The sequence below is a fragment of the Typopeltis vanoorti genome, chromosome 13 (assembly GCF_054136105.1).
Source record: "Typopeltis vanoorti isolate ZY-2024b chromosome 13, IOZ_Tvanoo_1.0, whole genome shotgun sequence".
NCBI classification, from domain to species: Eukaryota; Metazoa; Arthropoda; class Arachnida; order Uropygi; family Thelyphonidae; genus Typopeltis; species Typopeltis vanoorti.
The window spans coordinates 121,006,427-121,033,392 of NC_143561.1; the positions used below are offsets into that span (position 1 = coordinate 121,006,427).

At 35.0% G+C, this 26,966-nt stretch overlaps 1 protein-coding gene across 3 annotated transcripts in view; it reads right to left on the bottom strand.

Annotated features, from left to right (window-relative positions):
• LOC150100506 (activating signal cointegrator 1 complex subunit 1) overlaps nt 1–26,966 on the bottom strand; it is a 215,244-nt gene that overhangs the window by 17,312 nt on the left and 170,966 nt on the right. For all 3 annotated transcript variants that reach the window (XM_090403290.1, XM_090403289.1, XM_090403291.1), the window contains exon 8: nt 15,077–15,269. In XM_090403290.1, coding sequence (XP_090259416.1) covers nt 15,077–15,269 — 193 coding nt within the window. The remainder of the gene's footprint in view (nt 1–15,076; nt 15,270–26,966) is intronic.

A 26,966-nucleotide genomic window follows, 5' to 3' on the forward strand; every position in this document is an offset into this window, starting at 1 on the left:
CTTCACACATGATGTCCTCTGATATATACTAAACAAGTGAGGAGTAAGTAAACATTCTTGTCTTACTCCTTTTCCAACCTGAAGCGATTCAGTCAATCCAACACCTGTTCTTACTGTGGCTTTCTGCTCCCTGTACAAGTTGGCTATCAACTGGATAGTGTGTTGAGGAAAACCCATTCTTTTCATTACTTCCCACAGTTTTACATGCTGAACACAGTCAAAAGATTCAGAGTAGTCTAAGAAACACGTTACCAGAGGAAGTCTAAATTCTTTATATTTTTCTATGATCTGTCTAAGGCAAAGGATCTGATTTCTGGTGCCCTTACCTTTCCTAAAACTTGCTTGTTCCTCGGGCATCTCTACCTCAACTTTGGCCTCAATTCTATTTTGCATGATTTTTAATAAAATTTTGCTTGCATGAGATATTAAACTAATAGTTCTATAGTTCTTGCATACTTTCATATCCTCTTTCTTATGTAGTGGTATGAAAACAGACTTCTTCCAGTCTCTAGGCCATGATCCTGTCTCCCGTATCCTTGTAATCAATCTGTGAAACCCTCTTATCCCTCCATCCCCCGTGGCCTTAATTAACTCTGCTAGGATTCCATCTGCTCCTGGGGCCTTAGCTGTTAAGCTGTTTAATTGCTCTTTCAACTTTTTGTCTAAGTGGAGGAGGTTCCTCCACATTTTCTTTACATCTGTTTTTGATTTCCAGTTCTTCTTGCTCCATTCCTCTTTGATAACATTTAATTTTGGGCTTAAACTTTTGCTTTAAGTCATGAACTAAATAAAACATCCTTTTATAATTGAACCTCCTCATCTGGAACTCCATCTCTTCACATTTATTAATATAGAACTTTTCCTTGTCCTGCTTCATGGCTCTTCTGACTTCTTTATGTAATCTCTTATATTCTTCAGTCCCTGTGTCTCTGTTTTTTCCAACCACTTTCTTTTGATTGATTCCCATGTTGAATCTGATATCCATGGGTCTCTTGGTCTTCTTATTGGGCTGAGATACTTCTTGGCTGTATTCTGTATTATCACCTTAACTCCTTCCCAAAGCATTACTGGTGAGTTCTCCTCACTGGTCTCCAGAAAATCATCCGACCGAGTTGATGTTTCTTCTGTGAATCCACTAGGAATTACTCTAACTTCCAATCTGGTGGAATGTGCCTGACCTGGAAGTTTTCGGAGTCTTAGTCTTACTTTGGCTCTTACTAGCTGATGGTCTGTACCACAATCTGCTTCAGGACAAGTGTCCACATAGGAGATGCTTGTCTTCCATTGCTGGAGAGCCAGGATGTAATCAATCTGGTGCCTTGACCCATCAATGTTAGATATCCAAGTATAGATCCATCATGGGTGTTTCTGAAAGCAGATATTGGTAATAACTAATCTGTTAGCATGGGCAAATTCCAACAGTCTTTCACCATGGGTGTTGTGTTCACCTAGACCAAACATGCCACACTCAGGCCTAACTCTCATACTCTTTCCCACTTTTGCATTTAAATCCCCTAAGATGTAAAGTATGTCTCTCCTTGGTAGGCCATTCAAAACAGTTTGTAAGTTTTCATAGAATTCCTCACTCTCTTCTTCAGGCCTATCCATGTGGGGTGCATAAACTACCATGATTGATACATTGGCAGGCTGAGCCTTAAGCCTAATAGAAAGTATCCTATCAAGAGCGAAGACAGCTCAGGTCTAGCTTTTCGCTGATCCCACTCACCACCATATTGAATGGGACAAGAGCTAGATGGCTTACACAGAGCACAATTTCAGTGCCTGCAACCTCAGAGTCAGCAATGGTTATCCACTCACAAGGCCACTCAACAGAAACCACTGACATTGTTGACAGGAAGTTAGTAATGATGAGAACTTTTTGTGTTATTCTTTCATAATATCCTGTATATCCCCAAGCGTACATATCAGGAATTTGGTGGTTAGTAAAGAAGAAATGCATGTAGAAATTCTAATAAGGTATGGACTTTGTGTCTGATGTTTATCCTGTCTGTATATTCCAGCAATAGCTAACTGCCAAAATAAATATTTTGCACAACACAACCAACTTCTATAGTTTATTTTAGTAACAGTATACATCAATCTTTTTTTGTTTTTCTGTATCCAATAAGAACAGACTGAAATAGAAACCAGTCACCATTCTGGTCACCTCACTCATGTCTGAATCTTCCCTACTGATTGATAGCCAGATAAGACTAAATTTAGACATTATAGTAATGTAGTTGTAATACAATTACATTGACATTATTTCCTAAACATTTCCTGTTTGTAGCTAAAGACACAAATAAGTCTTTGTCCAATTTTGTAAATTGCTTGCATCACTCTCTTTGCAAGTGTCTTTTATGTTTACATAAATACAGGATATAAAATATATGCAGGAATATTAAAAGAGAAGCTAAACAGTTGAAAGTTTAATCCTTTATTCAAATGTGAGCAAACAAAGTTTGTGCCTGAAAGTATCTTCAGGACTGGGGTAAGGTAGTAACAACACCGGGCAACTCATTGCAAAGGTGGACCAAGCTAACATCACTCCTATCTCGGTATCTCCCATAATGCAAAACACATCTCCTTGCGGATATGTATAATGTTATGCATTAAGGGAAGGGCTACTACCCAGACTAGTTTCGACCTTTATTGAGGTCTCTTCAGTGGGAGCCAGGCCCAGAGTTGGAGATACCAGTCAGAAGGGCCTGGCTCCCACTGAAGAGACGAGACCTCAATAAAGGTCGAAACTAATCTGGGTAGTGGCCCTTCCCTTAATGCATAACATTATACATATCCACAAGGAGATGTGTTTTGCATTATGGGAGATACTGAGATAGGAGTGATGTTAGCTTGCTCCATCTTTGCAATGAGTTGCACTACCTTATCCCAGTCCTGAAGATACTTTCAGGCACAAACTTTGTTTGCTCACACTTGAATAAAGGATTAAACTAAATTTATTAGAAGCTAAACAGTATTGTAGAGGACAAACTATTAGAAAAACAAAACGGTTTTTGAAAAGGCCGATCCTGCATGGATCCAATTTTTACTCTAAATATTAATAGAAAATAGAAGACAATTTCAAAAAGAAACACTTGTAGGCCTTTATTAATTATGAAAAAATCTTTTGACAAAAATTGTTTAAAATATTAACCGATTTAAATATACCAAATCAACTTTTACAATTCATTCAAGAAATATATACAGGAAATAAAATAGCAGTTAAATTAAAACACATCTCAGAATGGAAGATATATCAAGAGGAGTAAGACAAGGATGTACCCTCTCACCTCTGCTTTCCAATATATATATATATATAAATAAAATTATAACAATCTGGAAACAGAATAAGCATTTGGTATACAAATAACCCCACAAATGAAGATAGATATTGTTTTACAATTTGCAGATGATCAAATAGTATTAACTACATCAGAAGATGTTTTACAAAGATCATTAAAATCATTAAATGATATCTCAAAACAATATCTAAGGAGAAAACCCAATAAGAAGTAAAATAGTGATAGATAATAAAATACAGCCATACCCCGACTTACGCTAATCCGGAGTTACACGGTTTCTTATATGTACGTATTCCCATCCCGCTTCATGTCTCACCACTAGTTGTATCTTTCAGGCGCTGGCCACATTTGCCAGTGTCACACATGCTGTGAACAAGCACTGACGTGTTTCGCACGATCTCCATTCATACACGATTTTTATAGTCTACAAACCTTACTATTGTTTAATGTTATGTTCTTGATAAACATTTTATCAAATAAAAAATAATAATGTCATCCAAAAGAAGCAAGTCTGATTCTTCTACAGCTAGCAAGAAAAGAAAAACATTGACTTTGGAAACAAAACTCAACATTATTAAGGATTTTGAAGGCAGAATGAAAATTTGTGAGCTAGCAAAGAAGTTCGATCTACAGGAATCCACAGTAAGAACAATCATAAAAGAAAGGTTTACAGATTTTGGAGGACATAGATTCTAACGAGGAACGAATTGTAGCCACAAGGAAAGGAATAAAAAAATCATTAGCTTGCTATGAAGAAATTTTGCGTGACAAAAAAAGACATTATGCCGTCAGACTATTAGATTTTATGAAACTGTAAAAATAATCATATTAAAAATTCTGAATATTTTTACGTATTAATTATGCTTGTTAGTTTTGTTTTCATACACGCAGTGTCTGCACTTATGATGTGCTCGTTATGAAAATGTTATATTAGAAGTAACATGTAAAGAAGTAAAAAAATTTGATGTACTTACTAAACTGAATATTTGAGAAAACTTATAAGAAAGTTTGTTGTGGTTTAAAAATGTTGAATTTTGTGTTTTGTGAAAGACTTTCTCTTAGCGCTAATGGATACAGCGAGTCAGCCATTTTATTGCAGTGCGTAGTTTCTGACTTTTGTGGAGTGCGCATGCTCCCGGAGAGGATTTGATGTGTGATTGACAGCTGACAAGGAAAGCGTTGCGTATCCAAGTAACGGTTGTAAACAAGAGAGCGTTCGGAAGTTTTTAGAACACTGGCCGGTAAATATTCAAGTTGGAAGGAACTTGATTTTTTTTGTGTGTGGCAGTCGGAAGAAATTTTATAGTGTATTCCGAAAAAGGAATAGTGGAAATAATAGGTTTCAAGGAGGAATAAGTAATGAATAAAAGGGAATCTTGACTGTAAGTTTTTTTAAAGTGGAAAAAGTTAAGACTGTCATTTAGTATTGTGAATGAAAGAAGAACTTGTTGCTTACACTCTAAAGTGAATGTTTTTCTTAGAGAAAATATTGATAAAGAAGTTCTATAAGTATTAAGGATGCCTGAAAGTGAATGTTTAGAAAATATATTGATTAAGAAGATTTATAGGTATTAAGGATGCATGATCTGATGAGTATTGCTACTAAAAGGAACAAGATTTAGTCAAGAAGACTTTTATGTGTGTTACATTGATTGATGAAAAGGATCCTGAAAATGAAGTACAGAGCCGTATAACTTCTGGAACCTCATAAGTATATAGTATAATTATTAACAAAGGCACAGCCGGTAGACTAAATAGTTAATATACTATATATATATAAAAAATAACAAAACCATTGACATCGAAATAACTTTCTTTTTTTATGTACGAAAAACTACAATTATGATTATATTTCTTAAAAGATATAGGTGTTTTTGTAAACCTTTGGTCCCAATTGTATGTTTGTATATATAAATTACATGCAAAATTATACCCCGAGTTACGCGAATTCGACTTACGCGCTTTTTGTTGGTCCCACCTACCGCGTAACTTTGGGGTTTACTGTATTAGAACAAGTAAGTACTTTCAAATACTTGGGATGTGACTTATCATACAAAGAAGAAAAAGACAGACACTAAAATATCAAACTTTGCCAAAGTAAATGGCATAATAAATAATATATTTAAGCCAACTCTAGTACAAAAACACACTACAATCAGACTATGTAATGTAAAGTCAAAACCAAGTCTGCTATACTATATAGAAGCAAAACATGGACCATAAAAAAGAAAGATGAGAAACAATTAAAACAGCAGAACAAAATTCTCAGAAAAACAGCTGGATATACCAAGTGGGACCATAAAACAAATGAAGAAATTTTACAATCCCTGAATATAAAACCAATTAATTACCGCATAAGACGGTATAAACAAAAATCGAATAGAATGTTTAAATCGAATGGACAACAGCAGACTACCGAAAATATTATACAAATATAGAATAAGTGGAAAAAGAAGAATTGGAAGATCAAGAAAGAGATGGCCTGAGACTGGAATAGGCCACCTGGTCTAAAATCCGTGTTAGGAGGAAGACAACATTAATATTAAGAAGCACTCTTTTCAGTGTGCTTCTCAATATCTATGTAACCCTTTGAGATATTTTTCCCATCATTTCTTTAAAATCTCTAGGCTTATTAATTTCTTACAACTACACCACCTGTCCTTTTTTCATTCTGAAGTGCATGACTACACTTTGACTCACTGAACTGATAGCCATTATCCTTTTCCCAAACTGCCATTTGCTTTAGATCGTCCTATAAGAACTCTACATAACATGTAATAACTGTGGGGTAATAACAATATTACTCCACAAATCATTTCCAGTATCACAGATATATAAACTGAACATCATCACTTAGATGTTAGAATCAGATGACAAAGGAAGATAGCTGTATTATGGAAAACAAGATAAATAAAATAGTCTGTTATTGAATTAATATATTTTATTTGTTTAGAATTTGTAGAAATAAATATTATTATTACAAAGGCAACTCCATACAGTCCGAAGACTTGTTACAGGAGACCCTAACTATGCACACAATATCTATCGTACCTCTCCTCTCCCTGATTCTGGCAACTCATTCACCACTTTCCAAGCAAAAAATTTAGTCCTGACACTTGCTAACTCAATTTCCAGGACTCTGCTTTCCTGCTGCTCTAGTCAAGTGCTGAAATATTTCCTCTGCATCAATCCCATAAAACCACATTAATAGCTTATTTTGTTTACCATATCCTCTCTTTTCTGCCTATCAACCAACTTTTGCAATCCACAGATCACTCACTATCTTGGTCACTACCCTCTGGATCCTCTCCACCATTTCCTCACCTCTAGATTACTGTAGTTAGATCTGGTCACCCAGGTTCTTCAATAATCAAATAATCCTATGGAATACCTTAGCCACTTTAGCAACATGACCTCGGCACCTCAACTTTCTTCTGGACTTTACTCCTTCATATACTACTTTTTGATACTTGTTCATCAGCCATCCTCGTATCCATATCAAGTTTCATGTCCATTGCCATTTGTTCAAATTGGAACACCTGGGTTCGATGTGGTATCCTGTCAAATGGCCTTGCAAAATCCAGCAGTATCACTGTGTGTCCATTCCCTGTTACCAAACTTAACTGTCATTCTATCTGTACTAAGGCAATTCCATCCCTTCAGAAAGCCATGCTGTCCCCATAAAGTATCATTCTTAATTCACCCATTCCTGATTCTATCTTTGACCATCTTTTCCAATACTTTCACCATTCACAAAATACCGATTAGACTATAATTTGTTACTGTTGTCTTGGAGCATCCTGTATGCAAAGGGACTATTTCGTTTTCCTTCCACTACGGGCTTTACTAGAGTTGAAACTTAAGTTAAACAGCCTAGTCAGAGGCGACACCAATTCCTTTGCACGTTCTCATAATAAGTAATAGCTGGTATGCTATCTAATCCTATGGTCATATTTGCATTGAGATGTAATATTCTAAGTACTTCCAAATCATCAACTTCTATTCTCACATCAATATCCTCACTTTGATGATACTTTTTCAAAATGGTCACTGACAGTTCAACTATTTGATCTGCTTCTGTCACTTCACTACCACCAGAACTTGTTAAAGTTATCCTTCCATAATCATTTTTCCTTTTACTTGCCACATAACAAAAGAACTCTTTGGGATTTTGTTTGGCTTGCTCAGCTGATTTCTTATCATGATCTGATTTTGTCTTCATTACCATGCTGGTCACCTTTCTTGTCTGAATCTTCTATCACTTATGAGTATGCTGATCAGTTTTCTCCTTATATACAAGCTTTTCTTTTTTCCAGTTTCTGCCTAATGATAGTACTCATCCATCTTCCTGCTTAATTTATCTTCCAGAATTTGGGCATACACTCTGATATTGCTTCGTTCAGATACCTCTTGACCACTTCCCATGTAGCACTGTAGTTCCACATTTCACCATCTGCCAAGTCAAGACTGAATGATTGCTTCCACTAGTTGGAAGCAATGTGGGCATCTGATCCTATAACCAAATCCAACACTTTCATATACCATCACATGGTGTTTCAAGTAATTTTATTTCTTTTTGTGTAGATAATAAATGTATTATGTGATAACCACAGTCAGACACTGTGTAAAATTTCTTCTGCAAACAACACATACAGGCAATTGATTCATCAGGAGTTATGTGACCAGAGAAAGACATGAAAGGAGATGTCGTTATGGTTGACAGAAAAATAATGAGGTGAAAGAGAGAAAAATGGAGTTTGGATATTTGAAGAGTTGTGCTAAAAGAAAAATAAAACTCTTGAAGTACACCTTCATTAATGAATAACCTGTGCTGTATTCTCAAGGATAAGAAGAAAATCTTTTCTTCCTGATGTCCTAATTGGCAGATATTCATCATTATTGACTTCATAATGGTATTCATCTAATTTTTCTAATGCCAAAAATTTGGCATATTAAAAAAAAGCCATGGTGCCAGACTTGATTGAATACCATGGAAACATCATTACTGACTGCATGAGTTGACACATGGCTTGTATCCAAAGATCCAAAGATGGGTATAATTAGCGAGAGGTCTACGAACAAGAATTGTGTGATATGTTTATCATTCCATATTGCTGATCACTAATTAACCAATAGTCTCTAGGTTCTTTCTTCCCACAAAACAGGCCAATAGCAAATAAATGCTGTGTCTTAAAGAGCTGGTGTTGTAGTCCTTGGGGAATATTTCATGGGAAAGGGTAACTGTAAAGAAGTGAAGAAGCTAGTTGTTGATGAACTTACTTCTAATTTTTTAGGAAATGACAACATAAACTCAATTATTAATTATAAAAACTTTAATTAATAACTACTTATATTTCAGCAATGTTACATATACAACTGCACCTGGAATACTATTGCAAAGATTTGGTCTCCTGAGGGGATGCAGAAGATGTGCAGTTATAAAGATGTCAGGATTATGGAATATAGATTACGAGGACAGACAGTGTTTACACCATTAAGCAAGAATAAGAGAGATGATATAGAGACCTACACACTTCTGAAAGGATATTATGGGATACCAGTGATGAAATTTTTTATTATATGGAATGGTGCAGAGGGGACAAGTGAGCATCTGAAGAAGTTGAGTTTGTGTGCAGCTAAGAATATTGGAATAGCTTGTTGTTGAAGTGCATAAGACTTTCTTATAAATCCTTAAGAATACAGCACAGCTATTTCCTTAATGAAACTTTACTTGAAGAGTTTATCATTTAAGAAGGTTATGTATCATGCGCGCACGCACACAAAGCAATAAATGAATTTCTATTAATTCTAAATTAAAAAAAGGAAAATAATGATTAAGTATAATTTCTGGGAAATTCCCATGCTACTCCTCTTAAACACTATTAATATAATTAACGGCTATTTTAGCCTGTTTTTGTTTAGGAGTGTCCCTTATATTTAATGCATTGGAAAGGTTGACTGTAGGGCTATGTCAAGGCTGCAACCTTGACATACCCCTACAGTCATTCCCACAAAGTTCCGCCGATGGTCAGATGATGACCGAAACGGTCCATACCCTGTAAACCCTTGCCCCAGTTTCCACATAAGGATACCCTCCCCCCTCCCTCTCCCCACAACAAAATAATATATATATATATATTTATATATATATTATTAATAGTAACCCGGGTTCCCAAACTTATTTCCAGTGTCTCCAGTACATCCCCATGTTCTCCCCCCCCCCCCGTTTACACACAACCTTTCAACAAGAGCTTGGATTTAGAAGGCATCTCTAAACCAAAAACAAGGTATGTACATAATTTTTACACATTTTTTATTCTGCCATAATTGCCTTCTATACTCGCCCATAATGCCCTAAAATATATATATACCCCTTTTGAGTTATGTTAGCCAATGTATTAAATATAAGGGACACTCCTAAACAAAAACAGGCTAAAATAGCCGTTAATTATATTAATGAAAATAATTATTTAATTCAATAACAGAGTATCTATAAAAAATTTATAGTTCCCATGTTTTCCATAATATAGTTACATTTGTTTGTTATTTAATTTGCACATAGAAAACCACATTCATGAGCATTTTTCCAAGTACAGGTATCCCTTGCTTAACGCAGTAATTTGATTACCGCGCTAAAATTAATTGCAGCAATCCCTTGATATACGCAGTAAGAGTTTTGATTAACTCGCCTTTAAATTTACCACGCAAAAACATGCAAGCCTCATAGCATGAGCATGATGACATCGCCTGAGTGCCACCCAATTACTTTGCTGCCAGCATTAAGGGTGGGTGTATTACAAGCTCCAGTTGCTCTGCTGTACATATTTACAAATTACGTTCTTCGTAAATTTTACAGCCCATTAATCATGTCAAAGAATATGAACAATCCCACAATCGGGTCATTCAGTGAAAAAAAGAAGAGGAAAGTAATTACCTTAGATACAAATCTTGATATAATTAAAAGATTTATAAATTGTGAAAGTAAAAGTAAGATCGGAAGCGAATTTGGTTTTAATGAGTCTACATACGGACTATTTTATCCAAAGCTGATGAGTACTGCGAGCAAGGTAAAGTTGCATCTACATCTGCAAGTATGCAATGCACACGTAACCGGAGTGCTATAATGGTTGAAATGGAAGATCTGTTGATTATTTGGCTGGAAGACTGCAATCAAAAGAGAATTCCAATTAGTGCGTATAATATCATGGCCAAAGCTTTAAGTCTGTTTTCAAGACTTAAAGAGACTAAATATAAAGAAGACAATTCAAAATTCGCAGCTAGCAAAGGCTGGCTTGAAAATTTTAAATCTAGGGCTGGACTAAAGAATGTGAAAATAACAGGTTAAGCTGCAAGTGCCGATGAAGATGGTGCATCCACATTTCCTGCTGAACTGCAGACATTTATCGAAGAAAATGATTACGATTACTGCCAAATTTTCAATGTAGATGAAACTGGCCTCTATTGGAAAAAAATGCCATCCAGAACTTTTATATTAAAAAAAGAAGCAGTGCAGCCTGGCTGTAAAGTATCAAAAGATCGCTTAACTGTTATGCTTGGAGGGAATGCTAATGGAGATTTTAATTTGAAGCTGCTGCTTGTCTATCGAACTCAGAACCCAAGGACATTAAAAGGATGTAACAAGAACTCTATACCTGTAATTTGGCAGGCGAATCAGAAGGCTTGGGTTACCCAAAGTCTATTCGAAGATTGGTTTAAGTCTTATTTTTGCCCAGCAGTTGATGCTTATTGCAAGAGAAATAACTTGGCTTTCAAAGCTCTTGCTTTTAGATAACGCACCTGGTCATCCAAATTCTTTTAATGGTCTGAAATGTGAAAGTTTTATTTTCCCACCAAATAGGACATCATTGCTACAACCTATGGACATGGGCGTCATACTTTCAAAGCCTATTTTCTTAAAAAGACATTCTCAAAGGCAGTAGAAACAACAACAGAAGAAAATGCGTTTACACTCAAAGAATTTTGGAAAAAATTTAACATTAAACACGCGATTGAAAACATTCATGACTCGTAGGAGAAAGTGTCTTCTAGCTGCATAGTAAAACCTTTTGCCAGAATGCGCTAATGACTTAGGTCGTTTTCAAAATCCTGTGAACAACGTGGTCAAAGAAATCATTGCAATTGGTGAAGACCTTGGTTTTGATGCAGAAGCTGTTGAAGAATTATTGGATTCAAATTCAAAAGATTTCAAAGACAGCGATCTTGAAATTGAACAACAACGTGCATATGAAGATATGCACGTTGTTGTTCCTTCATCTTCATTGAACAAATGGAATATGAAGATGAGGTTCCAAAGGAGATAACAGTCAAAGAACGCGATGGAATATTTCGCACTTTAGAATCGCTTAAGCAGCAAGGAATGGATATGGATCCAGATGTTAATCGAGGAATGCTTGTTTGCCGAGTCTAGAGAGTCATTTTGCTTGTTATCTTGTAGAATTTATGCCGATAAGAAAAAAACTAAAATTGTTCAAAAGACTCTTGATAACTTCTTTTGATAAAAAAATTGCAGTAACTAACATAGGTATAAGCATTTATTAAACATTTACTTTGCATTCATTTTTTATCTTTCCTAAAAGAGTACCATATAAAACGAATTATTAATACAGTAATCGATCATGGACGAATTGTACTTTTTACATTGATTATTATATTTGATTAACGCGATTTTGATATACGCGGTAACATCAAGGGATTAATTAACCGCGTTAATTGAGGGATACCTGTATTTAACTATTAATTTAAATAAAAAACCTATTCTTGCGAATACATACCTAAAAATTAATGTGCATGTATATTTAGTAAAGTGGAATATCCATATCAGACAATGGAAAACTACCATTATTCTACCTTTGCCAGAAGTTGTCAGAGAATGTATATATGAAATGGCATATATAGCAGGGGTGTTCAACCCGTTGATCGTGGAGCGATTTTTGGTCGACCTCTTGTGTATTCCTCCTTACAAATTTAATTAAAACTGAAAACATAATATTTTATTTATCATTATTTTGTATTATTTTTAATTTGCTTTAAGTGTATTGCTATTGTTTATTTTTCGTTAAAATTGTTAAATCCGTCTGGGTAAATGAATTAATTTGGATTAGTGGAAGTCAAACAGCGAGCGAGTGAATACAATTATAAGCAAAGTGTAAAAAGTCGATTGTAGCTTAAATATTAAATATTCCAAAGCACGTTACATCAATTTTTTACTTAGGTTAAGTCCCATGTGAATATTGTAAAAAAATAAACCTTGTTTGTCTCGGTATAGTTTGTATTAGATGTTTTTGTAAATAACTCTTTTGAAGCTAACTGTATATACTGCTTTAAGCTGTAAAGGGCAGCATTAGAAAGATTGTTATTGAAACTTGTATGTATGAGAAAGGCTTGAAGGCTCTAAGTGTAAACATCTCTGAAGTCAGTTAGAAAGAGTTCAAACAACTTTCTGATGGCTGGCAGCTTACAATCAAAAGAAAGCTGAGAAGAACAAAAGGTGTGCCAAACTTCATGCGAGGTCTCAGAGGAGGCCTAATAAAAAGGGAGTGAAGCAAGCAGAAGGGGTCCCAGTTCCAGAATTGCTGTCACAGAGGAGGCCGTCCAGTCCGGAGTCGCCATCAGAGAGACTGCACAGATCCACGTTGCTTGAGAGAGGAGTTTCCCACTTCCAGAAAGGAGCTTCTCGGTTCAAGACATCGCTAGAGAGAGACTACTTCTAGGCCGCAGTTTCAAATTGCCGGAGAAAAGTTTCCAGGCCAGGTTAATGTCAGACATTCACCAGTGTTTGCGTTTTCATTACAATTTGATGAATCAAACAACTTCACTGATATTACTCAGCTAATGGTATTTATTCGCACAGTATTTCAAGATTATTAAAGTAAATAAAAACTTTTGAAAATTATACCATTATTGGGAAGGACTAGGGGAGAAGACATTTTTTTGGCATTTGATGAATTTGTGAAACAACACACAAACTTCCGCTTTTTAAACTTGTGTCTATTACTACTGATGGTGCTCCTGCAATGATAGGTAATAAATCAGGCTTCATTTCATTATGTAAAAACGATGACAAATATCCAGATTTTTTAACGTACCACTGTATTATTCACCAACAAGTACTACGTAGTAAAAGATTAAACACAAAAGATGTTTTGGATATTACATTTAAAATTGTAAATTCTGTTTGAGGAAAAGCCCTGCAACGGCAGTTATTTAAATTACAGGCAGATGATGATAGGGAACTTCTGTTGTATAATAATGTTCGCTGGCTCAGCAGAAGTAAATTTTTAGAACGATTTCTTGTATTAATTAACGATATAAAAATTTTTCTTGATGAAAAAGGAGATATTTATCCACAATGATAAAAGATGGTTGTTACACTTATCATTTTTAGTAGATTTCTGTACAAAATTAAGCAATTTAAATTTAGAGTTACAAGGTAGCGATAAAAATTTAATTGACATGTTAAGTTCAATAAAAACTTTCCAACAATACTTACTTTTATTAAAGAAAAATATAAATGACTGCAAATTTAGACATCTCCCATATTTATTAACATTTTTTGAACAAAATCAAGAAATGCTTCACTATGATTTAAAAGAATTTATTAGTGAAATAGAATTAGTTGAGGAAGAAATAAATTCAAGATTTAAAGATTTTAATAAAACTGAAATGATTGTATCTTTTATCAATAATCCATTTCAAGAAAACTTGAACATCACAGAAATTTCAAATAAAAGTAGTGGGCTGTTCGATATAAACCAAGCTGAAGTAGAACTTGAGATAATAAACATTCAGAATAGTTTACATTTAAAATCAACGTAAAATGAAAAATTCCCAATATTAACTGATATTGCGCGGAAAATTCTGTCGTGTTTCGGATCGACATACTTGTCAGAATCCGCTTTTTAAATATGACCGTCATAAAAAATCAATTAAGAAACCAAATTACAAATGATCATTTGGATGATTGTCTGCGATTGGCCACTTCTTCATATGAACTTGACTATGAAAATATTGCGAGGTCCAAACAATGCCAAATTTCACATTAACTTTTTTTCTTTTTAATCAACAAGCATTTCCTGTAACTTGTAGTTTGTAATCAATCTGTTTTTTCTAACTTTGGTTTTCCAAAATAGAGAAATAAATATTTTATTCCAATATATATATATATATTTTTTTTTTAGTTGTTTATTTGTGCGTAATCAGATATCAGGTTGGGGGAACATGATTTATATAAGAGAGTAGATCGCCTAATAACTTTTTATAGAGAAATAGCTCACGAAGTAAAAAAGGTTGAACACCACTGGCATATAGCATATCCCAGAACAATGGCCAAAATGGCATAAGCATCACATCATTTTAATAACAGCTAAAAAGTATTTCAATTTTTTAGTTTCAAATACTACGTAGGATCTTCAAGTGATAAATTAATAATTACTTCAAAGTGTTTGACAAATTTGTTAATTTACACATCATGTAATTAAGATTTGCAAATGCAATCAAAGTGACACAATGCACTTATTTGATCATTTGTGTGTGTACGTGTACACTGTGCAAAGACTGGATGAATGTACAATTTTCATGATCTGTGAAAAATCAATTTCTGATAATATATTTTTCACAATAAATTTCAGTTGTCTTTTTCTTTCCACGTGTAGTGACAACTGAAATTATTTATACTATAATTATATCTGCATAATATTAGAATCTGATTATTGAAATTAATAAACTCAAAATATTAATTTCAACTCTTAACATACCTGTAAAATGGTCCGGCCATCAAATGATTCTCTTAGTTTCTTCTTCTTATTGATAAAACTAGCAACACCAGATCTGTCAGTACGAAAGAGTGTATTGAGGGCAGTAACATGCAATTTGACTCTCTCATACTGCTGCTGCATAAGACCAGATGACACAAATTTTCCAACTAGGCTGTCAGCTAGCTTTTGCAACCTATCAAAGAGTTTCATATACATAGAATTAAAAATATTAGCATTATATAACCATCATGGAATCTAGTGAATCAGAAGAGATTCACACTTATCCTCTACATGTGATTATGAAGTTTTTCGCCTAGGCGTTCCATGACAGGCTGCTGTAATTTTTCTACTTCCTGCCCGATTAATGAGCGAAACTTTGCTTAGATCAGGAACATTAGTAGAAACCTGGCAAAACTGACTCGGCTCTACTTCCCTCATTTCCTTTTGGGGCTTTCTGCCTTTCCTTCATAACCCCTGGATCCCTATTGTTATCTCCCTCTTCCCTAATTACATTAACCGACCCTATGTTAGCTGCAGGACAGATGTCACTAAGCAGTAGTTCTTTCTCTTTCACGGCAGCATAGCATTCTTCCAAATTGGTTATTTCCTTACCGAAAGCCATCTCCCTCAGTTCTGGTCTTAATCCAATCCTAAAGTGTTGGAAAACTGCCCAGTCCAAATGGTGCTTGTCTTCACTTGAGACATTTAGGGTACTTGAAGGGTCAGCAACCTGTTATGGAAGTCAGACACTCTCTCCTTATCCTTTTACACCATTTTCTGCAGCTTCCATAAATTAGGCCCTACATTCTTTATCCTCGAGAACTGAGATATAAGGATTCCTTTGAATTCTAAGTAGCTCAGAGTCTCTTTCAGAATTGGTGAGGAGTAGAAAAAGATTTTGGCCTTCCCCACTAGCTTGCTGTGTAGCAGAATAAGGAGTTGGAAATCACTCCATCTACCGATTTTTCTCAGTTCCTCAATATACCCAAAAAACGTTATTACATCATCTGATTCCTCTCCAGAGAACTGTGGAAATACTTGCTGTAGGTTTATCGTACGAAAAAATTCAGTGTCATTCATCTCCGAATTAGTTGGGAGAGACATGCTTGTACTTGAGCTTACACTAAGATAACAAAATATTTCTAATATTCCCAACAAATTTCTGATCTGCCCGATATGAACCAAAGACCAACTCACGGTGATAATCAATTCACTTAATTTTTCGGGACCTAATCACATCCTGTCGGTTGCGCCATTGTTATGTCGACATTTTTCCTTATATTTGGTTTAGTTTAATTATAATCTTGCCTCTCTACAATTACTATCAGACTTCCAATATCTTACTGACTTTAATATCTCTATCACTTCCTATGTTCTTATTCTATATGGGAGGCAAACTAAACTACTCTGGCTGATCTCTAGATTGTACACGTGCTTATTCCAATTAGTAAAGATTAATCCTTTCATCTAGCTGTCTGGGGCAGTCCCTTTTTGGATCTTGGCAAAATTTATTTTTTTTGCTGCGCCAGCCAATATTCCTATAATACAAGACTCTTATTCAGGGGAACTTTTCCAGACTTTAAAAGCACATTTTTGAACAATTTAGTATCCTCACTCATTAAAGTAAACACTCTACTAAGTTATATAATCCTTGTTTGCAGTCATGACCTCTATTACAACATATTATACTTTCTTTCCCCTTTCTCCCGCTATGGTTCAGATTTTATGAGTGGTGGTTTTGGTTCATATTATAGGCAACTCACAGATATACAAGAAACATCATATTTATTGGGAATCTTAAATCATATACAGCTAATCATATCTTATATTCAACTATGTCAATGCTATATTCAATCAAACTATGTGAAACTAACTGACATTCTAGCACATGAAAATAAACACATTCCTTTAAGTTAAATCATTAAAACACACATATTATATACACAATCAAATCAGCATACACCAATGCCACAGCAGCAATTCATTTCAATGGAAACATCTCTACTGTGGGAATACAGAAAGGTATAAGACAGGGTGACACAATATCTCCAAAATTATTCACAACATGTCTAGAAGAAATATTCAAACTTCTTGTCAGGAAGGGAAAGGTCTGCAGATAAATGGAAGATATTTAAGCCATTTATACTTTGCAGATGACATAGTTATCTTTACTTCAACTGCACATGAATTACAGACTCGTATCCATGAGCTCCAAATTGCTAGCAGAACAGCAGGCCTAAAGAAGACCCAAGTTATGTTAAATAGTTATGTCCAACCAGAAATAATAAAAATCAATAATGAGGAAATTAAGCAAGTAGATCATTACATATACTTAGGACAACAGATATCATGGATGAAATTAAAAGGCATGTGATGCGTGGGTGGAAAGCATTTGGAAAATTACATTTAATATTCAAAAGCCAACTACCATTGTGCCTAAAGAGAAAGGTTTTTAACTAGTGTGTTCTTCCTATACTGACATATGGCTGTGAAACATGGACACTGAATGCAAAGGAAATTCAAAAATTAAGAACAACACAATTTAGTATAGAAAGAAGTATGCTAGGTATCACAAAATTGGATCACAAAAGGAATACATGGATAAGAAATCAAACCAAAGTCTGACATCATAGGAAGAGTGAAACATCTGAAATGGCAATGGGCTGGGCATATTGCCCGAAGACAAGATCAGCGATGGACAAAAAAAGTATTGGACTGGATTCCACGAGAGGAAAAACGCCCACAATGCAGACCGAAATCACGGTGGATTGATGATATCATCAGATTTGCAGGAGTGACATGGAAAAGGAGCCATGGACAGAGAGTGTTGGAGTAATCTTGGAAAGGCCTTCATCCAGCAGTGGATTGATAATGGCTGATGATGATGATTATATACACCAAATATATCCAATTACTATTCTGCTTACAAGGTTAATTACACTCACTAACTAACTATGACACAAACTTCTATAATCATTTCCGGACAATCTGTCTATCTGCTACTAAACAAATACTTAAAGTTCTCTAATTCAGTCCACACTTGATTATTACTTTATGAACTTCCTTTTCTTATCTAACGGGGAACAAATATCAAAATTTCTACATTACCATGTCCGCAACAGGATCTTTAGATCGGTCTAGTTCTACCTTCTTTGACCAAACACGACATGCAACATCCATACGCTTGCTTCTACATGGTGGGAATTTAGCTAGTCGTCCATTCAAACATCTGCTCTGCTCCTGGCATTATATCCACGACATTCTGGTTCTGCTTGGCAGAATACCATTCCTGGTATTCTGCCATGATTCATTTAGACAAAATCTCCAGCGAAAGAACGTGGGCAGCACATGCCGATATCTTGTGCTTAGTGCCATCCAGAACTTCGATCATCAAGGAGATAAGCTCACTGTCCGGCATTGGAATAACATCTTGAATCTATCTGAGATCTGCCGGTCCATGGGAGGGAACGAACAAGCAAAAAACGGAGAGAGGGAGGGGTGCAAACTCCTTTTATTCTACTTTTTATCTCTACCCTTGGCGCCCTCTTTTGGCCCGAGACTGACCGCCGCAATACAGTACTTCACGTGATTTTGTATGTCAGGTTGGAAACTTTTGGAACCTACCTTGCAGCCAAGCAGGCCAAAGGAAATTTGAGGAAAATCCTTGTCTGTGGAGATAGATGACATCGTTATCATTTGGAAACATACCCACAAAGACCTTGAAGATTTTGTACATTTTCTGAATAATCAATAACTGAAAATCGAATTAACATTACATGTAGAAAAGGATGGAAAATTGCCATTCCTAGACATCCTTATCAAAAAAAAAAAAAAAAAAAACCCGCTGGAAGAGGCAAGCACCTACATGGAAGCTTGTTCCATCACCTTCGACAAAAATTAGGTATAGCAAAAACATTAAAAATAGAGCTTTAAATGTACTAATAAATGATTAAATTAAAAGAAAAGAATTTCATATCCTATTTAATCAATTCTTCCAAAATGGCTACTAAAAAAAGGTACTAAAGAAATTTTTTTCTGATGAACCATCCCAAGATAACCTAGAAATTAATTATAAAGGCAAAATATTCATACCATACATTGGAAATGAATCAAGAAAAATAACTCAAATATTAAAACCAGTCAACATCTTATGAGCCTTCCTAAGTTCCCCTAAAGACAAAATTCCATTTTATAAACATCCTGGAATATACAAGATACAATCTAGAATCCAGCACCAAGGGAGGAATTACTCTGCTTATGACATTTACAGGAATTTACTGTGAAGTTTTGTTGGATTCAAGTTAAAAATTGATGAAAAAACTGATTCTATAGTGAGACATTTATGTTTGAAATTTATATAATTTGCTTTACTTGTAAGATTAAAATGTATATGGTACTTGGGAAACACTAACACACAAACAGAGTTACATCCATGCATTCCATAATTACATTGATATTTATTTGTAAATAAGATATTAAGTTTGCATTTATTTCATCTCTCCCTGAAACTTTGGTTATCTTTTTTTTTTTGTTAAATTTAGATGGTGTTGATGTTAGATGATGAAGGTTGGTGGAGTAGTGAGATGAAGAGCTGTAGAGTAGATGCCCTCCCTCGATGAGTCTTTGGACTCCCTGGAGGTGTGATGTAATAATAATAATAATAATAACAACAACAACAAGCTTCCCCCCCCCCCCAAGGAACACGGCCTTGTTGTGGTGTTGGGACTTGTGTGCTGCAATATCACTGAAGCACACGAGTCCCATCACTGAAGCACACGGCCTCGTTGTGGTGTTGGGACTTGTGTGCTTCAGTGATATTGAGAGCTATTCTGGTATTAGCATAGCTGCCAGCAGGGCCACCCTTGTCAGACAGGTCTCAACTGAGGAGCCAGACTAACAGTGTTCCATCCCCCATCTTAATGGTGAAAACTAAGAAGAAATCCATACTGGATCAGATGTTGGGGATCCTGGGCATCAGGCGACAAGTGGCCTACAGGACCCAGCTCTCCTTGCTGAGCAATCAGAGCAGGAAACTGAAAAGCAACTGGAAGAAACAAAATGTAAAAAATGGACTGTAGAAGAAAACAGAACATATGAAATGCTTTTACAGATCAACACCAGAAAAATGGTAACCGGAGAGTTCATTGAAAAGGCAATTAATTGAAAGATAATTCATTGAAAAGGCAATTAATCGAATGAACAATTCATCGAACGACAATTAATCGAATGAACAATTCATCGAACGACAATTTGTCGAAAATGCAATTCACCGAAAATTTTAACTTTTCGAAAATGTTATGATAAAAGTGATCCATTTAGAACAAATACTGAACTGTGAAGTGAGAAAGCAATGCTACTTTAATGGGGAATAATTATAGAACAGTATGGTTTCTTATTGTCTTTCTTGTCCGATAACTGTTTCATGTCTGTTCATGGGACTGATTTGCTTGTTCTGGGAGGAAAAGCCCAGCCTACGCAGGCTCCATTATTATTATTGTTACTAGTAGTAATATGCGACTTCAATACAGAAATTATTATGGGATGAATAAAAGTTTCAAATAGCGAATTTGATTCAGATTCGCTATTTGAAACTTTTACAAGAAAATGTTGAACCATTACAGTTTTCAGTTCAGCTGTATTTGGGACAGCAAAGGAATAACGTGTCCAAATTATGTATTACAATAACTCTCTGACATAGCGGAATTAGTAGAAGTTATCGGTACAAGAAGCTGCTGCACGTTCCAGTTTTTGTTCTAAATGAATCACTTTTATCATAAAATTTTCGAAATGATATTAGCAATTCTGCTTTGGCTGAATCAATTTAATGAAATTTTAGTTAAAATTTAAGGTGATTTGGTTTTTTGATGTATTGCATTTTCGACGAATTGTTGTTTGATGAACTGTTCATTCAATGAATTGCCTTTTGATTAACTGTTTTTTTCGATGAATTTTCATGGAACCCAGAAAAACGGGGTTTTAAAAAGTGTATGCATTTAATTCGGAAACAAAAATTCCCAGGATCTACAATAACAGAACAAAGACTTACGGAACAAAAGAATTTAATTTTCCCTAAGAAAATATTTACTGAACATGAACTGCAAGAGTTACATAATAAACCAACAACTCCAGTAACAGCAAATCATCAGGAGGCAACTATAACAAACTTTGAAATTCAACTCAGTAAGCATCAAGCTGACAACATACCTCAGAATGTTTTGACAGAAGTGCAGTGTAAAATGAAGCCAGGGATATTGGAACATATGAACTCCATAAACGACCATATAAGACTATCACCATTAATAGCTTTACATAAATCTAAGCTTAAACAGCTCCTCTTGGATGCAAATGCTATGATAAAAACTATCACAACTAACAGTATAAAGGAACCAAATCAGCTCCTATACAGCACAGCCTATATCATTATAGTGAAGCTTGGTTGCAAAAATCAAGATGAAACAATCTGCACCATGGAAAATCTGGTTGGAACGAAAAGTCAATAAACTTTGAGCTGATCTGAGCAACTTCATCATCAAATTCCTGATATATACCTTCAAGGGGGTGTACAGGATATGATGGCACTACATGAAAAACTACATTGTTACTAACTTCCTATCTAGTATTTTCCTCAAAATCAGTCTGTTACCTGTCAATACTCCAACATTATCAGATCTCATATTTCTATCTTCTAAGGCACTTTTTACTGTATCAATCCACCCATATCTTGGTCTTCCTTGGGTTTTTTCCTGAAAACCTAGCAGAGAACACCTGTTTTCCTAATCTTTTCTCTCCCATTCTGTTTAAGCGACCATACTACCTGAGATTAGCTCAGCTAACGATGCTGACAATGTCAAGTTCTTTCCTAATATCCTCATTTTTAATATGATATTGCCATTGATGCGATCTGTTCATGTCTATCTGTTCCTCTAATCTTTCTCAGGACTCTCATATCTACGGTCTCTAGTCTTTGGTCAAGCGTTTTACATCTGACCCAGCTCTCAGATCCATAAGCTAAAATTGGCTTGAATACTGTCTTGTATACAGCTAATTTAGTGTTTTGACTAATTTCTCTCTTATTCCATATAAATTTATTCAGTTGACTTCCTACCATACTGGCTTTGTTGATTCTGTTGTCCATTTCCATATTTAAAAATCGTGGCTAAGTAGCTGAAATGTTTTACTTGTTCTATAGGTTCTCCATTTATAATGCAGTTGATATTTTCAATGTTTCTGCCTATTTTCATTGTCTTTGTCTTTTTAATGCTGACCTTCATACCATATCTATTACAACAGTTATTCACTTTAGTCAGGGAATCTTGCAGACTTGTAGTGGATTTATTTAGAAGTATAACATCATCAACATAAAGCAAAGAGCTGAGATCAACATCACCAATTTTGATATCAGGTTTAATACCACTTTCCTTCATAATGTGATCCATATAGATAATGAATAACAGAGGGTATAATGTATATACTTGTCTGACAGATTTAACATTAAACCACCTATTGCTTGATATAATGCCCCATTGACACCATATAACTGTAGCGTATTGAATAGCTTCTCTCTTGACACCTTGTCATATGCCTTTTCCAGATCGACAAAACTTAAATACGGATCGTTGTTATATTTCCATGATTTCTCAACTATCTGTTGTAAAGTGAAAATCAGATCCTGAAAGCCTCTATTTGGCCTGAATCCAGCTTGTTCTTCACCAAGCTTCTTTTCCACAATTCTTCTCAGGTATACTTGCATATATCTTACCAGGAACACTCAATAGAAAAATTACCTCTGTAATTCTCACATTCAGTTTTATTTCTCTTTTTATATATGGGTACTACTCCAATCATCTGGAATTCGTCCCTCTGTCCAGGCTTTCTGAACTATGCAGTGCAGTCACTGTAAGACTTTTATACTTCCATACATGAGCATTTCTAGTCAAACATCATCTATTCCTGCTGCCTTTCCACATTTCAGGCTTTTGATGGCGTGTTTTACTTCAAGTATGAATATGTATTCCTAATTGCATGCCTGATCATTGTTTTTACCACCGTACTTTCATCACTCCTTGTTTCATTTAGTAATTTTTTGAAGTAATTACTCCATACTTCAAGAATATCTTTTTCTCCTGTTTTCATGTCAGCTTTATCATTTCTAATTCCTTTTACAGTACTCTTTCCTCCATTTCTGAGCTTCTTCAACAGCCTCCAGAATATCTTGCCACTTCTTGTTATTTATTTTCTATGTTCTTACCAAAGTCCTCCCATGACTTTTTCTTAGCTAGTTTTACACAGTGTTTAGCTTTCTTACATTTGTCTCTGTATTCTCTAAGAGCACAAGCTGATTTATTTGCTAGGAGCTTTTGTTATGCTTTCTTCTTTTCCTTTATTGCCTCTTTAACTTCCTTTGTTCACCATGTTGTTCTGATTTTTCTATCCTTGCAAAGTACCTCACCACATGCTTCTCTGGCTGAATCAGTCAATGTTTTCTTCAGGATTTGCCACTGACTCTCCAAGGTTTGGTTCCTGTTCTCAAACTCTTTCCTTTTTTCTTAAATAATGTTTGTGTATTTTAGTCTACAGTTCACATCTGAGAGCTGCTCAACTTTTATTTGCTTTAAAACTTTCTTACATCTTATTCTTTTCAATATGAAATTCAATTTTATCCTGCTCAAGACTAAATAGTGATCACTTCCAATTTCAAATCCTCTGTACACTCTGGTGTCCTGCACCAGGGAGAAAACATCACTATCAACAATAACATGGTCAATGAGACTTTTCTTATTCCTTGCCTCTTCTCTCCATTTAAATTTGTGCACATTTTTATGTTGGAACATGGTGTTAGTAATAACCAGTCCATGTCCTGATTAGAAATCCAACAGGTATTTGCCATTATTATTAGCTTTGCTCTTTTCTCCAAATTTTCCAATATATTTTTGTGTCTGACAATCATTTCCTACTCTGCTATTTAGATCCCCAACAAGGACCAACTTTTCCTTTTTAACTGTCAGTTGCTTTCTCTAAAGCTTAAGAAATTCCTCCACTTCTACCTTAGTAGAACCATCTGTGGGACCATAGGCACAAATAAATCTCATTGTCCAGTTTCCATTCTCATATTTACCCATATCACTCTACTTGAGACTGCCTGCCATTCAAGAAGATTATCCTCATATTTTGTGTTGAATACTATGGCTACTCCTTCTTTTCCTTGATTGTCATTGTCTGAATATAACATTTTGTATTTATTGCTCAGAAAGATCTCACCAGTTATTGCCTTTTTTGTTTCAGTCATGCCAGCATGAAATTTTGTCATGTTGTACCATCATTCTATATTTTGGTTTAAGCCAATAAAATACAATTTGGTCAGCTAAATCCCAAATTGCCAGCCCATCCTCGTTCGTTCAGTATCCAGGTAGAAACATCTGAACAACTTAAAGAGTTTTAAAGAAGGATATCTGAAAAATAATAACATAAAAAAAACTGATTAACACTAAAACAAAGAATTAGCGACTGCACAGAAAATTAAAAGATATGTAGCAAGAATAAACCAATATGTACAAAATATGCAATTCCGACAGAACCAACGTCAATTTTTTGAGTATCTCCAGATAAATGCAAATGCAAACAATCATTCACCAGAAAAAAAAGAAACAGTCAAATTTTGGAAGTCAATCTGGGATAATCCTATTGAACATAATAAAGATGCCTCATGGATTAAGGAAATAGAATCAGATATAAAACAAAAACAAATGCAAAATGTCATTATCATTAAAGAAATGGTCAGTGTACAAGCTAGAAAAACTGGAATGCACCTGCAAAGACGACCTGCATGGATTTTGATTAAAGCATCTAACCACTCTATGTAAGTTGTTCTGCCATGATCGAATGGCAGAACAATTTAATTATTTGTTACAGTCAGAAGTCAGTAGAAGACAGGATGATATCTGGGTGCACTTTTCTATTCATGAAAGATAAGGATAAGGGTGCAGACCCAAGTAACGTCCAATAATATGCCTACCAACTATGCTTAAGCTGTTCACTGCAATCAGAGTAAATTCCACATACCACTACTTGTCAGATAATCAAATTGATCCAATCGAACAAAAAGGCAGTTTTCAAAAATCTAGAGGAACAAAAAGACCAGATCCTTATTAATAACATGATTCATAGAAATTTAAAAAGACAAAAAAACTAACTTAAACATGGCATGGATATATTATGAGAAAGCATTCGATTCCCTCCCATACACTCCTGGATCCTAAAATCACTACAGATATTTGGAATTAGCAAAAACATTCTGGCTGCTGCTATGAAATCATGGAAAACAACTTTATGTTAATATCTCCAAATCATTCATTACTGAATGATTCAGAGATATTAACATTAAATGTGGGATTTTCCAAGGTGATTTCTTGTCGCCATTGCTCTTCAACATTTCTTTAATACTTTTGTCTATGATTTTTCAGAAATGAAAACTTGAATATGAAATTCCTAAATATAATATTAAAATTTCCCATCTGTTGTATATGGATGACTTGAAGTTATATGAAAAATCAGCCCAGCACATACTCTTTACTGAACACAGTTTCTCTAATGCTTTTTTCTAATGTGCTTTCTTCAATTGCCTGCAGTGGCGTGGGCAGCTGGATGGAGTACACCCAAGATTATACCATTCGATGGTATGGGAATGACAAGCACACTAGAGAGTTCGTCATTCGTGAGGGGGGAACTGATGATAGCTATTCCATGGTGTGAATTAGTTAGAAAAAGTGGACTGATCACAGTTTGTATTTTCAGTCAGGACATCAAAATAGAATTTGGTTTAGATAAATGTGCAATTTTATCAAATAAACGAGGAAAAATGAATGACACTAGCTATTTTAATTTTGATAATGAGAAATATATAAAAGCAATTTCAGCTGATAAACGCTATAAATACCTAGGAATATTAGAAGCCAGTGATATTCTCCACTCGAAAGTTAAACAACAGGCAGCAGCAGAATACACCAAAAGAGTTTGAAATATTCTGAAAACAAAACTAAATGGATTAAACACCATTTGAGCAATGAATTCTTGGGCTACACCAGTGATCCAATATGCAGCTGGCATAATAGATTGGACAAAAAAAGACCTGGACAAATTGGACCACAAAACTAGATTGGTTTTGTGGTCCAATTTGTTGTCCAAACAAAACTAGACAAAATTAATCACTATGCATCATGCATTACATCCACGAAGTGATGTTGAACAGTTGTACCTACCAAGGAGAATAGGTGGATGGGGTCTGCTGCAAGTGAGGCAGAGTGTGGAAGAAGAAGAAATTAACTTAAAAAGTTACATCGACAATAGTTCTGAGCAAATACTTCAAGTAATTACACAAGAGGGCCTTCTAAAATCAAAAGGAAACAAATCCAATTACAAAAAGGAACAGCAAAATAACCGATATGTGCACTGGAAAAATAAACCCTTACGTGGCCAATTTCTTCGAGATACTGAGGACAAAATTGACGTGAACAAGACGTGGCAATGGCTACAATATGGATATATTAAAAAAGAGACAGAAGGATTTCTTCTAGCAGCTCAAGAACAGGCATTACAAACTAATGCAATGAAAGCAAAAATTTTGAATATCAATAATAACAGCAAATGCAGATTATGTGATCAGAAAGATAAGACTGTAATACATCTAATCAGTGCCTGCAGCAAGATAGCTCAAACTGACTACAAATACCGCTATGATCAAGTGACCAAAATAATTCATTGGCATGTATGCAAAAAAATATGGCTTTCCTAATTCTGATAACTGTTGGCAACATAAAATAGACAGCACTGGAAAACAAAATAGCAAAAATTCTCTGGGACTTTAGAATACAAACTGATTGGCATTTGGAACACA